The following is a 17,324-nucleotide window of genomic DNA, read 5'->3' as shown; positions in this document are numbered from 1 at the left end:
CGGCAGGTGCCCCATGGTGTGGGTACAGCGTGGCTTGGCAGGGCGCCGTGCACTGTCTGGGAGCTGGGGCAGCTTCATGTATCAGCTGGAGCCCAGCACTGCTCAGCTCCAGCGACCCCAGCTCCCAGGCAGTGCACGGCGCCCTGCCAAGCCGCACTGTACCCGCACCATGGGGCAGCTGCCGCATGGGTGCCAGGTGGGGAGGGTGATCCACACTGCGTTTTGGGGGGGGGGGGGCTCTGCCACAAGTGCCCAGAGGCCCTGATCCCCGCTCCTGTAGCTGGTGAGTGCGGGGCATGTTTGTTTGTTTGTTTAATTGCCGGGTGGCTGGGCTGGGTGGTGGGGCTGTGTGATTGGGGAGCAGGGACTGCGTGGGGGGGGTCTCTGCCAGGAGACTCCAGAGCCCCATGCAGCTGCTGCTGCAGCTGGTGAGTGCAGGGCTTTTTAAAAATTGTATTTTAAGTGCCAGGAGGCTGGGTTTGGGCGGGGGATGGGGCTGGGCAGGACAGCCATGGGGGCTTCTCCCACAGCTCCCCACACCTGGGGAGAGGCAGGCACAGCTGGAGGAACCATGGGAGAACCTGCAGCTGCCCAGCTGTGCCTGCCACTCCCTGACCAATCTGAATCTCCAAATCAGTGCCGAATCTCCACTTCTGATTTGGCCAGATCGAATGGGGAGAGCGATTCGAATCACCAAATCGAATCACTGTCCTCTGAATCATCTGAAAACAAATAGAATACTTCCCTATTTGCACAGGCCTATTAAAGAGTCATTCAAACTAGGGTGACTATGCACTGTTATACCAAGCATGAGGTCTGTTTTGACGAACTGTTTCTGGAGTGCCCAGGGTCCTGTACATTTGAACCCAATTACACACAAAGTTAACCTTTAGCCGGTAGCAATTGCTAATGTGCAAAATAAAAAATGCTTCCCCCCCAGTATCCTTCACCAGTGGATTACAGGGGTCTTTTAAAATAAACTTCCTGCATCTTCAAACACTGTTACTCATACCAGGTTCTTCCTCCCAAAGTTCACTTGGACTTAGGTAACCCCAGGTCTATAGCTCCTGAGTAGAATAGAAGAAATAATCCTCAGTCCAACTACCTCATTCAAATATCCTGGGATTTCAGTTATTTTTGAGGTATTTACCACTGTCTTCCCTCCCTAGACTGCTTGTCTGATATAGTGCGACTTAATACTGAATTCTACTTTTTTCTCCCTTTGCATGTTAACTCTCTTTAATTTTTGTGAAACATTTTGTCTGATGTACCCCATCTGTTCACTGAGCTGAGTACTGCTCTGGGACTTAGTGATTTTGGTGCAGCGGTATTTTGCTTGTCATAGTTTTTTTTCCCCCACAATTAACCAATCTCGCACATCTTGATTAAAAATCTTTCCTCACTTGAATGTGAGGATAAGAGATACCATGCTGCATGAGACAACAGGTCCATCTAGTCCAGGATCCTGTATCTTGCAGTGGTGGAATGTAGGTGCTAAGGGAAAGATTATTTCTGTACGGCATCTCCAGACTTCTCTCTCCTCCCCTGTGTCTGTTCCCCTACATACACTGTTCAGGAAGGAAACCTAGGAATTTCTAATTGGAGGGTTCACACCTAACCATTTACAGATTTACCCAGGGATAGGTTAAATCAGTGTAGTCCTCTTTTGACCCTGGTTAAATTCCCAACCTCTACATCATGCGACAGTGACGTCACAGTTGACTTATACCTTCTATGAAAAAGGACGTCCTTGCTTGTTAAATCTGCTACCTGCTGATTTCATAATTATGTCCCCCAACTCTAGTATTGAGAGAGATAGCAGATAGTAAATCCTTATTGAATAGACCTCCATCCTATTTGCCCCAAGTCATCTTTCTAAGCTAAAAAGTCTTAGCCTGTTTAGTCGCTCCTCATTCCCCATATTCTTATCATGCCCCTGATCATTCTTGTTGCCTTTTATCTTTGTACCTTTCCTAATTCTATATATCCTTTTTGAGGTTGGGGCATCAGAACTGCAGCATTCAAAATGTGATCATACCGCAGATTTTATGTCATAATGATAATTTCTGTTTTTATTCCTCTCTGTCCAGATATCTGGAAAATTCTGTGTCCTCCCCTGGAGCCAAATGGTTTGTGGCAGTTGTACAGACCCTAAATTTTTCACTGTGGTAGTTGGGAGCCAAAAGGGAAATTCTCCTTTGCAATCTCATAGTTTATGAGGTTCACAAAGCTTTGATGGTTTAGCAACCATAAGCAAATTTAGGTTGGGTAAGGCTGTTAGGTCAGAGGAATGTTTGCAAACTATATTGAAACATTTTTTTTTCTCCCTTCCAAATTAAGGAAGCTCTTCTGATCTGCTTCTGCTGAAAATCAGAATGTTTATGTAGTTGATGCAGAAAAATCTAAGCAATAGTTGGTCAGGAATTTTCTGATACCTTTTTGTCATAAAATGCAGATCTATCAAAACTGTTCATAATAGTTCTCGAGAGAGAAATATTCTCATCAAAACCAGACTGAGAGAGCAGCTTTCCCCGCGCCCGCCCGCCATTGCTCAGTGGCTAGAGCATTCTCCAGAAGTATGAAATCAAGAGCTGAGACCTTGGTTTGAATCAGACAGAGGAGGAACTTAAATTGTGCTTTTCCATGTCCCAGGAGAGCACCCTAACCACTAAGCTATTGGTTACTGTGGGGAAAGGTAGCTACTGGAATTTGAATGAGTATCTCTTTAATTTAATTTCAAACTGTCTCTCTTTCCTCCTGAAGTGAATGGGAAAACTTAAAATATTAGTGTTGGAGAACGGTTTCCTGTTCAACTCAAATGCAAGAACATGGATTATTCACATATCTTTTGATAGACTAAAAATGGCTCTAGAACTGGTCTACAGACCCCTGACAATTTGTGGAGCAGTTCTAGATGATTTATAGAAAATTGCTTTGGCCTTGATAGTGAAATACCTGTCAGTCTTCAAACAATGATCCTTCAGACTAGTTATAACATGGGATCCTGCTTGTTTTTAAAGGGTTTTGGAACCCTGTAGAACAGTGGTTTCCAACCTTTTTAGGTTAGAGATCACTTTTGGAATTTAAGAGGAACTGAAGATCTACACCTTCAACCCTCCTCCCCCACCCAACAGGTAAGTCTGTGGGGAGGGGAGGGGGGAGAGGATAGGCCCATGGGAGGTGGGGGTGCACATCAAGACCCCCAGCCCTACCCCACTCCCTCACCGCTGGGGACTTGATTTCTGCCCCCACCCCCCAACAGTGGTGAGGGAGTGAAAAGGCCTGCACAGCTGGGGTGAGGCAGGTGACAAAGCCATGAGTGGCTCATCCGGGGGGTGTGGGGAGGGAGGGGCATGCAGCCCAGGGGGGCGCATGCTCCCAGATCGGTATGTGGGGCCGGGGCCAGGGCAGTGCTGGGCTCCTTCTATTGGGCTGTGCTCAGGCTGGGTGGCTGCGGGGCCATGGGGTAGCGTCCCTACTCCCAGCGCAGTATGGGCCAGGTCCGGCAGGAACACACAGGCAGCCCACAGGCAGCTTTACAGCCCCCAGCAGCAGCCCACCAGCCCCCATGTCCTTGGGAGAAGGGAAAGGCTGTGTTCGACTGTTCCCGCCAGCATGGCCCCGCTCCCAGTGCCACCGCTGTAGTCACGTGGCCTGAGTGCAGCCCAGCTGGGAAGAGCCCAGCATTGTCCCTGCCCCCATGTGCAGATCTGGGGGCAGGTGTAGTCGTGTTCTCCCTCCCCCCCCCCCGATGAGCCACTTGCAGTTCCGTTCCCTACCCCACCCCACCCCACCCAGGCTGTGCAGGGCTTGCTCACACTCCCTGCTGGTGCTCCCTGCATTTGGGGGGGCTTGTCCCCCCAATCTGTGTGTAGTGGAGGTGGCTGCAGCTGCAGGCTGGGCTTTGCACCGTGAGCCCCACTGCATGTGCCCCCCAGACCTCCACCCCTTCCCTCCCCCACTGACTGACCTGCTGAACTGGGGGGTGGGAGGGGATGCACATGCGCACGCACGCATATGCTTAGGCCCCCTCCCCCCAGCCCAAGATCGACTTGAAGAGGCTCTGGGATCCACCTGGTGACCTCTGCACCAGAAAATGGGACATCTGGTGTTTTTGAGGGGGTTTTTTTAAGGCAATATTCACAGAATCTACCACTTCATCTTGTAGTACTATCTGCAAGCTACTTTGGTTTAAATTTAACTATAATCAAGTTTCTGGTTGAATTAAAGTTGGTGCAGCAAATGCTAAGGAGACTAGAACTACAATTTAAAGTGATCTTGCTGAACTGGAGTGGTGGGGTCTAGTCAGGTGGGAGGCTGGGTACTAAGAAGCTAAAAATTCAACAAGAAAGGCAAAATTCAACACAATGCAGTTTAAAAACAGTCACATGACTAAAGAGTTGTACTAATTGTAATAAATTTTAGTTTTGTCTTGTTTCCATAACTCTGGCTTAGTACATCACCTTGTAATCAAGCAATGCTACTGTTTTAAAAGAAGAGTGGGAAAACACAATGCCTGCAAGACTCTTGAGATTAGTTTCAGAACTAAGTAGCATGTGGTCTTCACAGTCACTTTCTACTGAGGGTCACAGTGCTTAACACAACATAGTATTGCTTATCAGTCTTTTGTAGGAACTGCATACGAATTGGTGTATGGACTGAATCCCTTAGGACCACATACAATATACATTTTTAAAAGCATTGCCTTAGCTCGCATGAGGTCTTCAGCTGGGAATCTTACAATGGAACAATTAATGTAGGAAAGAGCTGTAGGACCAGGCTGTAATAGAGATCTATGCTGTATTGTCACCATCTGGCAAAGCTGGACATGAGAGTAAAATTTAAGAAAAAGTGTTTCTCTTCCCCCTCTGCCACCCCCCCATTGTTATGTACAAAACCTGTAACTTTTCTGACTTACAAAGTCACAAATGTAAGGCTTCGTTCTGTTTCTGTCACTCTTTCCATGCCTTGAGTAGTACTTCCATCTGCAAATACTCTTACTCGAGATGAGTAAGAGTAACAGAATCAGGTCCTTACACCTTTTTCTAAAGAAGAATTTTCATTCACATTCAGGGTTCAGTAGAAAACAAAATGATAAGAATTATAGCTGAGGGATTACATTTCATATTGGTATCAAAAATTAAGCAAGGGTATGTCTTGTTTTATTAGGATTTAGTCTTGATACATGCCAAGTTTTATTTTGTGGAAGCAAGTTTTGTCAAAACATCAGCCAATATTAGTAATAGCTGCCAGGTGCTACAAATTTACTTAAACAGGGTCGTTAACTTGACTGTTCAGAAGCGTACTTAGAACTCTTCCTTTATTGAAATAATAAAGCTTATATACTTTCTAATTGCTTAGTTACAGACTGCATAAAATGTATCCACTGAAATCCATAGTTGCAATTCTGAGACTGATGGGGAGTCTGAGAACATGCTTTGACAGCAAAAAAAAATATTTATTTACATTTTAAAGATAAAATATTCATCTGATGATGTTTCATAATGATGTATTAAACAAGTGGAATTCAGTAAAATATGCTATGTGCTATAAAAACTGTTTATAAGGCAGTGTACTGTACCTCAGGATCTTCAACAAGAGTCACAACTCTTCCAGGCTAAAAATTAAAAGAAATATTGTAGTTCAGTGAAAAGCATTCTTTGTCAAATCATTAGCAAAAGTGGACAGTGAAAAAGCATATTTTTCCCTTAAAGATGTAGAACTAAAACTAAAGAGCTCTTTAAATGATTGAGGCCTAGTAAGTTTATTTTATGTGGTAAAGAGTTTTTTATCAGTTTTGGAAGAGGATAGGGGAGTATGTCGTAAGAAATGAAATTTGAGATTTTTTTAAGGGGAGAGTGGCAGGGAAATATGAAGTTAAAATTACGCTGTAAAACAAAATGTATGAATTATCCTTATTTTCAAGTATACTGTTTCGAACCATCCCTGTTGCCATTTTGCATGGTAGTTTTATGACTTGGCTATACAGTATTGTGTTCTTTATGGCTCTCAAACTTCAGACTTCTACATACAAATTTTAATTTTTAATTTACATTTTGTGTACATTTCCAGCTCATGTCTATTTTATATAAAGACAATGTAATTCCTTTTCCTTGCTTTCACTTTCAATAAGTATTTGTACCAATATTTAACTGATAGCATAGTATATTATATCTTTACTTACAGTATGAAGAAGAAAACTAATTGACTTATTAACACTTTCTGTTGCTGGTCCTTTTTTTTTATTACATTTTACAGATGATAGTTTTTCAGGGGAGGGCAAAAATTAAGCATGTCTTGGTGATGCATTATAGGCATCTTGGCTCACAATGAGATGCATATACTTTTTGTGATAAAAGAACCTGCAGTGGAGTTAATGTTCTGTAATACTTCAAGCTACTGTTTTTTATTACTAATGAATGATTTACCTTCTAATTACCAAATGGTACATAGGGAAATGTTTGTTTTGTTGTTGGTTTGTTTGTTTGTTTTGGCTTATTAAATAGCTACGTCTAGCGTTCCAGTAATAAGAGAAGCTGAAGGGATTTGATTTGTCTGATATTCCCAATAGATATGAATTATTAGGTACAACTCTGTCTTTACCCAAATGGTTTATAGTTCTTGCTGATTTTCATGCAAGCTCTGGAAATGCATCTGAAAACAGTTTTGCCTTAATTTTGTTTTAAATTGTGCCACAGTTCTTATCTAGAGAGAGGATATAGTTATAATACCCTGTCCATACTGGAGCTTTTTGATGTAAAATATAGTTCTTAAAGGCTGGTGTTTTATCTGACTCTATCTGTGGAGGGTGCAGGTTCTAAGTTGATATACTTCCATTATAATACTGAAGTCGCTTGGGAATTGCATGTCCATGGGTGGGGAGGTAGGGGCCAGTGAGAGAGTCTCTCTGTTTTAAGCTGCAAAAGTAAAATTTAGCTAAACAGGAATGAGGCTTGATCTGTCAGTCTGAATGACCACCACCTGTCCCAGCTACTCTGGCAGCAGGTCACCAACAATAAGGACAGGATGCGAATGGCCCCTATACACGCCAGCTCCAGCTTGTTGCTGAGGTGGGCCACTGCCCAGGCAGCCATGTGCTGAGCCTCAGCACCCTGGGATGCATTGACCAGCTGGACCTCCTCTATTATAGTAGTAGGTTGTGTATGAAAACTCATGCTTCTCTGAACCAGTAAGTGTCTAAGGTGCCCTGCCCAACCTTCTGCCTGACTTGCATGCTGCAAATTCCTTTCCAGATTTAGAAAAGAAAAGCAAAATGCATAATCATAGGATGTGGCGGACCTCAGGGGTCATCTCACACAATACCCTGCAGTGCTGCAGGAACGTATGCACACATGAAAAAAATGCAGCATTCAAAAACTGGGAAAAGACACCCTCTATGTCTGCTGGACCTGAACATTTTTGTTTATAATCCCTAAAGGGTCAGGGTGTCCATTTTCCATACAGTTCTGGTTAATGAGGTTTCATCTTTCTAAGGGATTGTTCATTCATATAATGAATGAACTTTTGAATTTTTTGCTTTATGTGTATTAAACACGCATCCTACAATTTTTAAAGCCCTTTTTCCTTTTTACAGGAAACAATTTGCTCTTCTGGATTTCTAACTCTAGTTAGCAAGCCATCTGTTTTTTTTAAACGTGAATTTATCCCTTATTTTCCTTTGAGGTGCACCGATACGTCGGTCCTATATTGGATCAGTACTGATATAAAGAAAATTGGCTGTATGGGGTGTTGGCCTAATAAAAGTGCCACAGTGCAGCACTCAAGCAGAGAGGAGCACAGCTGGCAGTGTGGAGAGCTGTCTTCAGCTGGTTAGTCCAGTGTGGTGGAAGGTGGTGGGGGGGAGATCACCCCCCAGCCCGTGGTGAGGGAAGGGGCAGGCACTGCTGAGGGCGGGGAAGGCCTCCCGCTGCTGCTAGCAACCTGGGAGGGCATAGGGGGTCATGTGCCCCCTGGATCTGCATGGGGCTCTTCTTGGTGGGGGCTGGGCTCAGAGTGGGCACCAGTGGCGCTGGGAGAATGTTGCATCCACTTTTTTTTTTAATTTTTATTTTTTTTAACTGCTGCTGCCAACCACAGCCTCAGCTCTTCCCTGGCGTGTGGGTGGAGGTGGGCCATTGAGCTGGGGCTGCGTTGGGTGGCTGGTGGTGGTGGCGCTGGGAGTGCAGTGGCAGTGAAATTGTGGTGGATGCAGCATCCTCCCAGCACCACCGGCACCTACTCTGAGCCCAGCTCCCACTGAGAAGAGCCCTGCGCATCCCTGGCTGTAGCCTGCCCCATGCAGATCCAGGAGATGCACACTCCCCTGTGCCCTCCTGACGGGGCAGGGTACAAGCAGTGGCAGGAGCCGCCTCCCCCTCACCCATCCCCCATGTGGCTTTGTCCCCTCCCTTACCACGGTGGGGGTATTCATCTGCCCCCCACATACCCTTTCCAGTACACCTAGCTGGAGGCAGCTGTATTGGAAATCGGATTGGTATTGGCTGATATGCCTCTTTTAAAGATCGGCTATCGGTATTGGCCCCCAAAATCTCAATCGGTGCACCCCTATTTCCTTTGTTTGTGTATACCTGAAGGTTTGTATGTTTAAATGCTTCAGTTTCAACTTACGTTGTTTGTTAGCTGCTGGTTTGCTAGTCATTTTCTTTTTAATCCATGTAGTGATGCTTTGAGTCTGTCAATTTAAGCTTCTGAAACATCTTGGTCAGTCCTCAGAGCAGCATAAAAGGAAACTGAAGTACTACAGTACATGATGAATATTCTTCAGATAAACATTGCTAAGGTGTTGCATATTCTATCTAAATGAGGAAAATATTTTAATTGTTCTGGAAAGTTCTAGTTTTACATAGAAATACCTTGGTGAACAAAATGAAGGAATTACTCCATGCTATATACAGTGATGTAAACAACCATTATGTCAGTCTGAAATAAGAAAATTGAGTGGGGGAACCCGCAAACCATGTCATTTTGTTATTGTGTCTTGGAATATTACTAGAAGAGGGCAAATTTAGGCTGAATTTGAGTTGGGTTACAAATACAGAGTTCTGGCAGAAGTCTTGTACTCAACTCCAGGAAGAAACCAGGAACCTCCCAGCTTATTATACCTGGTGCAGCAGAATATAGTTTGGAAATGACCTGTCTCACCCACATTCTAGACCAGGGGTGCCCAACTGCCATTTCGTCTGGCCCATGGGTCTAGAAATTTGGCCATTAATACAGCCACCCTCCCCCACTGCCAAGTTCCCAAATCCCAAGCTCCACATAAGCCTCTCTCCTCTGTGGGCTAGTCCATGCCCCCTCTCCCTTCCCTGGATAGCGGCCAGTCCACATCCCCTTATCCCCACTCCACGGGGCCTTGTTGGGATCGGGCCATGCCCCTTCCCCTGTGTGAGGCCAGGTCAAGCTCCTTTCCCCTGCGGGGCCATGTTGTGGCTGGCCTCCCCTCTGCATGGCTGGATGGTGTCTATTTTACATGCCAGACTGGGACCACTGGGTGCCGCACTGGGACCACTGATTGGATCTGGCCCATAGAGGGACCAAGCACTGCCTGTCAGGCCACCATGCAAAAAGGTTGGGCACCACTATTCTAAACCGTTTGGATGTGTAAGGATTATCACTTGAATTTCTTTTGGAAGTGAAAAAGCAAGTTCCTACAGAAAATCAAATAATGTGTATTTTAATTCTGCCTCTCTTCACCCAAGGAACCTTTCTGTCTTTTTACACCAGGCACTTGACTCAGTAGAGTTTCCAGGTGAACTTCAAGGGTAACCTCATGCAGTAATTGTAGCCTGGAGACAGTAAGGCATTATTGTTGTCTCAGGTGTATAGCTGCAGCCCAATGGCCTAGTCCAGTGATGCCCAACCTTCTTTGTCTGGTGGGCTAGATGGGCAGTCCCTCTGTGGGCTGGATCATTGGTGGTTCTGATCCAGGGAAAGGAGCTTGATCTGGCCCTACGGGAGAAGGAGCTGTGGCCTGGGCCATTTGGGGGAAGGCGGCGTGGCCAATTCAGAAGAGGTGGAGAGGGCATGGACTGGTCTCATAGGGGAAGCGGGCACACATGGGACTTGGGAATTTGGTAGTGGGGAGAGTGGTTTTATTATTGGCCATCACTTCCCTGCTGCCAAATTTCTGGACCTTTGGGGATCTCCACAGGCCAAATGAGATGGCTGTGTGGACTGCATCTGGCCTGCAGACTGAGTTACCTATGGCCTAGTCTGAGATGACGATACTACAGCCAACCACTGCTGCATGAAAACCTGAGAAGATGAATGTGACCCAGGGCTGTGAACAATTCTGACAACAGGTACCTATTGCTCAGCCCATTCCTCCAAGTACTTTCTGTAGTCAAATATTTCTGCCTTATCTGAGTTGCACGCACTTGCTTTCATTCAGATACTGTTCTTGAGGAGTAAGGAGACAATATAACCTGTGTTAAAAGAAAAATGAGATAAACGCAGTAATAGTATGATGATGACTTTGGAACCTACAACTGCCTCATCTTTTATAGTGATTTTTTGCATACACCTTGAGGACAGGTGACTGGACTGATCCCTGGAGAATGCTATATGTGTGGACTAGCAGCATTCCTGTTGCAGCGAGAGTAGTTAGTAAACCCAGTTAAGGTATTGTTTGTTGCCAGACATTCCAGGCTTGCTCCTGTCAACAGCACCAAAAGTTGCTCATATAATAAAGGCAGCCTGACTGCTTGCTTTATACATTTAATGGTAGGAGGAATTAATTGTTAACTATATTTAGGTAAAGTCAAACTGAGGAGGACATGTTTTACTGAGGGGCAGCTTCAAATTCATTCTTTCTTAAACCTTTCCCAAAAAGAGGTTAAAAGAAAGGTAGTAATTGTTGATAAAGAAACCGTTTTCAACATTAAAGGGAGTTAATTTAAACAAAAAAATAATAATTCCAAGTACTACATTTTTGTAACTAACCTATGCTTGTTTATGGCTTAACAATCATGATTCTTTCTCTGTAACAACAAGCAAACAGACAAAACTAAGTATCTCTAGGGAAGTAGCGTATTGTATATTTGACAGTATTTCAGGTTCAAAATAAACTGAAAACCTAAGGAAGTTGTTCTCAGCTATTTTAGTTGTGGTAATATAAGGCTGCTTACAGACATGGAAGAAAACAAAACAAAACAGCACTTTACTGTCAGCTTGGTGTGCCCCCGTGCTGAGTGTAGCGCACGTCCAGAAGAGGCACTGAATCGGTTTGACCTGGCTTGCACAGCGCCTGTGTAGTTTGCATACTTTGGTGGGGCTTTGTGGCACTTTATCTAATAGCGATTTAATCCGCTATTAGATAAAAGCATCAAAAACCCCTGGTGAAGCATTCAATCGATACAGACATTGGAGAGCTGAGTCAAACTGATGTGTTTTTTCAGTAAAGCGCTGCAGTTTTTTTGGGGGGGGGGTTTGGCTAGTTTTTTTTTTTTTTAAATGTCTGTCAGCATAAGGTTTTTCTGCAGATGGATTATTAAAACACTGACTAAAGCTGACAGTCTCTCTAAATAGTCAATATAAAATATGCTATGTAGCTTTTCCACGATAATTACGGATTTTCATAGCAAGCTTCTGTAAATTCTTTGTGGAAAGGGAAATAATTACAGAGCAGCAAGAAACTTATGAGCTCAGTTTCCCCAGATCCATTACAACTACCTTTATGGATGGATAACCAAATCCCATTGTATTACCCTGGCTGTTCTTAGCGCCAATCTAGCTGATTCACTTCTGAAGCAAGTGCCAGTGTATCTGTACAACTGTGTTATGTATGCTCTGGATTAGATAGTTCTGTTTGTTCAACCTGTTAGGTGAGGGCTGTCCAACTGGTGGCCTGCAGGCCATGTGTGACTCATGAAGGGTTAAGATGCAGTTCCCAGGCTCACCCCAACCTGCTCCCACTCACTGTTTCCACCCCACTGCACACAGTGTAGTGTGTGAAGTGTAGAGTGAGGCTGGGGCTGTACAGGCATGGCATAAGATGCAATGGATGAGCATCAATTTGGGTACTCTGCAGCTGGGGTGGTGTCCAAATGATGCGCAGCCCAGGGGACCCGTGGCTTGCTGTGGTATGGCCCCTGCTGGTACAGCCTGTGGGGTGTTCAGCCCCCAAATGCTCATAAATTGGACAGCCCTGTGTTAGACCCTGGAATGTTTTGCTCTCTAAAACATTCCCATAGTTTCAGAAGTGGGGAGGGGGTAGAGGCTAAATGACTTGAAACTACTGCCCTAGTTAATGGCTAAAAACTACCTAATAGTTAATAGGTGAACATTTTTACTTCCATAGTTAATAAAATATTAACTTTAATATACTAGCTTTTAATAAACGTATTAAAACTGCAGCTGTCTGTCTTCAAAGCAGGCAAAAAACATTTTAGATATAGTGAGCAGTACTGTTAGAGTATTAATGTGATAATATGGAAGTATGCAGAAGCCAGTTGGATGTGGGTAGCATATTAAAACAACTGAAAGTTAAGGCACCAGATTTAACCTAGATGACTTTCTTAGGGTGTGCATTAGGCTTTTTTCCACTTCATATTCAAATTTCACTCTCTCTTTAAAAAGCATTTAACCTAGGTCTGAATTTTGCCACAACCCTCCATTATGTGATGTGCATACAGTCTCACAAGAGATGGCTGCTTGGTCACTGCTAATCCACAATGAAACAGGCTATTGACAAACAAATGATTGTTCAGCAGTTGGTGGGCTAGTCCCAAAATGCACAAATAGCAAATAATCTCTTTGTTTTTGCAATTCCTGCATTTCCACAATAGTGCCATGCAAATGCATAATTGCTGTGTGACATTTATAGAGCAAAAGACTGAAGTTTTTTTTCATTGCACACCTGTGAGTGCCACACTATATCCTTATTTGGCACGTTGAACTCCTATATTTGCAAAGTAATGCTACTGTCTTTTTGTGAAGAGAGTCAGATGCTAGAATAGTGGATATGCTGAAAGGTAGGGCTAGGATTGAGAGAGACCTTGACAAATTGGAGGATTGGACCTAAATAAATCTCATGAAGTTCAGTAAGGAGAAGTGCAAAGTCTTGCACTTTGGACGGAACAGTTGCATGGACTTGTACGGGCTGGGGACTGACTGGCTAAGCAGGAGCTTTTTAGAAAAGGACCTGGGGGTTACAGTGGACAATTAGCTGAATATGAGTCAACTGTGCCCTTGTTGCCAAGAAGGCTAACAGCATACTGGCCTGCATTAGTAGAACCATTGCCAGCAGATCTAAGAAAGCGATTGTTTCCCTTGTTTTGGCACCGATGAGGCCACAGCTGGAGTACTGTGTTTAGTTTTGCCCCTCTGCTCTAAAGGATGTAGACAAGTTGAAGAGAGTCCAACAGAAAGTAATGAAAGCAGTTAGGGTGCTGGGGCACATGGCTTGAGGAGAGGCTGAGGGACCTGGGCTTATTTAGTTGGAAGAAAAGATGAGGGGGGACTTAATAGCAACCATCAACTACCTGAAGGGTGGTTCCCAAGAGGATGGAGCTAGACTGTTCTCAGTTAGATCAAGTTAGATGTGAGGAAAAGCTTTATTATTAGGAGGGTAGTGAATCTGGACTTTTTGTAATGTACCAAGAGTTAACTAGACAAAAAAATGCTTACATACTAGTAGTGACTGTAATATGGTTATACAGTATTTGTTTTGAGGAACAGAATATAGCACCAACTAGTAACATGTACACCTGGAAATTTCCAAGAGATCAGTTTCCTAAATCTTAAGTACTGTATTTACTTGAATACAATAAAAAGTCCCCTGGCTCCTCCCAACCCACATGGGGGTGGGGGGAGGGGACCTTTATCTTGCATTCTCATACAAGGAAACAGCATTAAATGTATTGTCTATTTTTAAACTGCTGTTAAAAGTATTATGTGCTCAGTAACAGAAACCAACTATGAAGCTGATTAAATGCAGCCAATACTGAGAATGACATGCATGTTTGCCTATACAGTAGGTCAGACTAGATGACTTCAGCAGCTTCTAGCTTTAGACTCCATGGCTGCGTCCACACAAGTGTGGATACTTGGTTCCCTGGGGACAACTAGCAGTGGCACACTTTGTGCGGCTGCTAGTTGGCCCCCAGGGAATGCCTGTGCCATGTGACCTCTGGTGCCAGTTGTGCAGCTGGTCACCCTGGGTGAGGTAAGGGAGGCTGGGACCAGCACTGTGTTGGCCCCAGCAGCCTTACCTGGGGGCCTCCTGGGGCTGCAGCAGTAGTGATCATGCTTGGAGCCTGGCTGGTAGTTGGAGCATGGCTCCAGCTTTCCAGGTTCCAGTTTTGAGTGGTGTGCGCTACCCCTGTGTATTTTTATTTTTTTATTATTTTTTATGCACAGGTTTTTTGATCCCTGGATATCCAGGAGTCATGCCCCCCTCCCCCCGTGCTGCTCCTGTGCAGCACAGAGAACAGCTGAACATGTGGTATGTAGCACTGCAGACACAGCTGCACTCATCTGGGCGTGGCCCATGAATATTTCATCCTACTACTGTTCTTATCTCCTGCTCTTTTACTCATTTCCTTCTCTAAACCTACTTTTTCAAACAATCACTTCATCAGTAATCCCTATATAACTTATAAAACCATTATTCAGTGACAGGGATCATGTTTTTAATTATTTTGTTCTGTTTGGAAAATTCTATGTAAATTGGTGCAAGATATAATTTTTCATAACTTTGCCTATGTTTTCTGAAATTTACACCACTTTTGAATTTCTGTTATACATTCAGCAGTTCCTGTGGAGAGAATTAATGCAGTAAGTCACAGACTTTATTTTTTCTACCCCTAGCTGAAAAACATGCTACCAAATGTCAGTGAATATAATATCATTTCCTGCTGAAGTACTGGCTGTGTTGCATGTAATATTCAGGCTAACCCAGTCCAAATATTAAAATGTGATCGTGCTAATATACTTAATTGTGTTTTTGCAAGAAGCTTTTCTTATTTTTAGTTTTTCCTTCATGCCCAGTAGCAACAAGGAATATTTTTCTAATTTATCATAAATGTTAGGAAATATGGCTCTAATGGCAGACATCACATTTGTAACTATGTTATGACAATGTGTAAGATGAACTATTAAAAGTATGCGTAAGGTGTTACCTAAGCCTTGTCTTCTGCAAAACCCTGTACATAAAGATTCTCTGTTTTCTTTGCACTGACTATGCAATGGTGCATTTGTCCCAAGGTTTTTTTTCAGCTTGTAGGCTAGTATTATCTTCCTGTTTTTTAAGCTGTGGTATCACTGAAGGACCAGTTTCACATCCAAAGTATGCACAATGGGCTACATCCTGGTGTAATTCCCTGGATTTTAATGGCTTTATACTAGGGATGATTTAGCTCTGTATAATTGACACTGCTAAGCACACAATTTGCTTAGCACAAGTTAGAAAGTAAGAACTTCTTGTACTGGCCAAAAGCCTTTTGGCTTTCAGGGTAATAATAATGCAATAATAATATGCTATGATACATTTGTATGTTAGATTGTTAGTGGTAAGCAATAACATTTCAGAAACTACTTAAAAAGTCTCAATAAAGTTGATTAGTTCAGTTATACTGACAGTAAAAACTATGCTACATTTTTCATCAATTATGAAAATGAAATTCAGAATTAAAATGGAATATTTGGACTGACTGCACATTAACTTGCTTTTTGTAGCCTTTAAGAAAAATTGTATTTCTGGACATAACTAGGAAGCCATCCATGTATTAACTACAGTGTCCCTAGGAGTTGTGTATCAGATTCCTCAGAAACAGCTCCCCTGATGTTCCTGTCTTGTGCAGGTACAGCAAGTGGAAGAGAGAAGTGCTACAGTACTTTTGCAGGACTCTCCACACGCACCCATCCACTTTGCATACTCCCTTTACAGACTGAAGATTGTGCATATATGAGCACAGCTAATCCATAAGAATCTAAAGCTATGAGGTCTTTAATAGTGACCTGCAAAAAAGCAAAACAAACAAAATGCCTAACACCCCTCCCTCCCAAAAAAACCCCCAAACCCTGCCTGTACTGGTTTTCCTGCTTCGCTGCTTAAAAAAATGGTCTAAGTGGGCTTTTTCTCTGGTTGCTTTTCTATTAACAATTCAGATCCTATCTGTGCTGCAGTATTTATCTTCAAGGCTAGAAGTGCTAGGCTTGTTCTGAACACACAAGTTACTGTGGTTTAACTAAAATTGATTTAACTGAACTGTTGCAACACTGTCTCTGAAAGCTATGGAATCAATTTGTCAGGCTTAAATCTACTTATTTTAGTTTGAGTGGAACTAATATAAGTTTGTTGAAAACAGTTACAAGTTGCAAGATAGGAGGCTGTGCCAGTTAAACTGATTTAAAACCAGATTTTGTTGGAGCAGGACAACATTTTTTTTTTTTTTTTATTAGCCTATACAGCTGGCTGTGGCAGCTCTTTTTCCCACCAGGTCTGCTAAAGCTATTTACAGCCATAATGATGTTACTAAGACAGGAGGGTGAGTCCCCAAAGGACAAGTCACAGAACTTGTTTATTTGTTTCTTGCAGCTTCAGTCTAATGATAGACTGCTCACAGGGGCAGATCCAATATTTGGCAAAGCGGGGTTCAGGAACAGCTACTCATGCTGCTGGGTTGGCTCTGAGCTTCTTTGCATCATTTCAGCCCAACAACCCCCCCCCCCCCCCCGAGAAAGCAGGGGGAGCCTCTGGGAACTTAAGGCCCAAAAGCAAGCAAGAATCCCACTCCTTTCCTCTCTCTTGTCTGAGTTGTGTCCCCTCCCAATCCCTTCTCCCTTTTCCCCCCATCTGCTCCTACTTGTTTCCTCACTGGTTTTCCAGGCTGGGGGAAGCTCTAAAGCAGGGGTTGGCAACGTTTTTGGGCTGAGTGCCAAAACCCCTGCACCCTCCACTTGGAAGATATTGGCATACTAGGGGTAGATGGTGGGAGAGCCGTAAGGGGCCTGATCCTTGTTGGGGCAACACAGCCCTGGCTCCTGCCCTGCTGTGCTCCTTGAGGCATGTATGCAGCCACTGCCAATAACAAGCTGAGCCAGGGGTCTGGACCACGGTGCAGCTGTTTGCAGCCTTGTGGCTGCCTGCTACAAGCAGGCCAGGCTCTGGGCAGGTTTCTGCTGCCTGCCACAGAGCCCAAGCTGCTGACAGCAGGGCTTGTAGGCTTCCCACTGCCTGCTGCAAGCAGTCTGCTGGGCAGGCCCCTGACTTCCACCATGGAGCCCGAGCTGCTGACAGCAGGGCCTGCCACCTGCTGCAAATAGCTCCGGTTCTGTGGCAGGAGGCGGGGGCACGGGACAGG

General features: G+C 44.1%; 2 protein-coding genes across 5 annotated transcripts in view; one reads left to right on the top strand and one right to left on the bottom strand.

Moving 5' to 3' along the window:
- The window catches only part of ASB3 (ankyrin repeat and SOCS box containing 3), a 115,313-nt gene that overhangs the window by 20,966 nt on the left and 77,023 nt on the right, over positions 1-17,324 (top strand). The gene's annotated exons all lie outside the window — the stretch shown is intronic.
- Positions 1-17,324, bottom strand: part of CHAC2 (ChaC glutathione specific gamma-glutamylcyclotransferase 2) — a 32,370-nt gene that overhangs the window by 11,276 nt on the left and 3,770 nt on the right. For 2 of the 3 annotated variants that reach the window (XR_002094524.2, XM_006274453.3), the window contains exon 2: positions 5,582-5,617. Coding sequence is in view for 1 of the 3 variants with exons in the window: in XM_006274453.3 (XP_006274515.1) it covers positions 5,582-5,617 (36 nt within the window). In the remaining 2 variants the exon portion in view is untranslated. Of the gene's footprint in view, positions 1-5,581; positions 5,618-8,628; positions 16,629-17,324 lie in introns of those variants that run through there. The other variant, XR_009457606.1, reaches the window with a different exon arrangement.

The sequence above is a fragment of the Alligator mississippiensis genome, chromosome 1 (genome assembly GCF_030867095.1).
Source record: "Alligator mississippiensis isolate rAllMis1 chromosome 1, rAllMis1, whole genome shotgun sequence".
In the NCBI taxonomy this organism is placed as follows: domain Eukaryota; kingdom Metazoa; phylum Chordata; order Crocodylia; family Alligatoridae; genus Alligator; species Alligator mississippiensis.
This window is presented reverse-complemented; position numbering and strand designations above follow the sequence as displayed.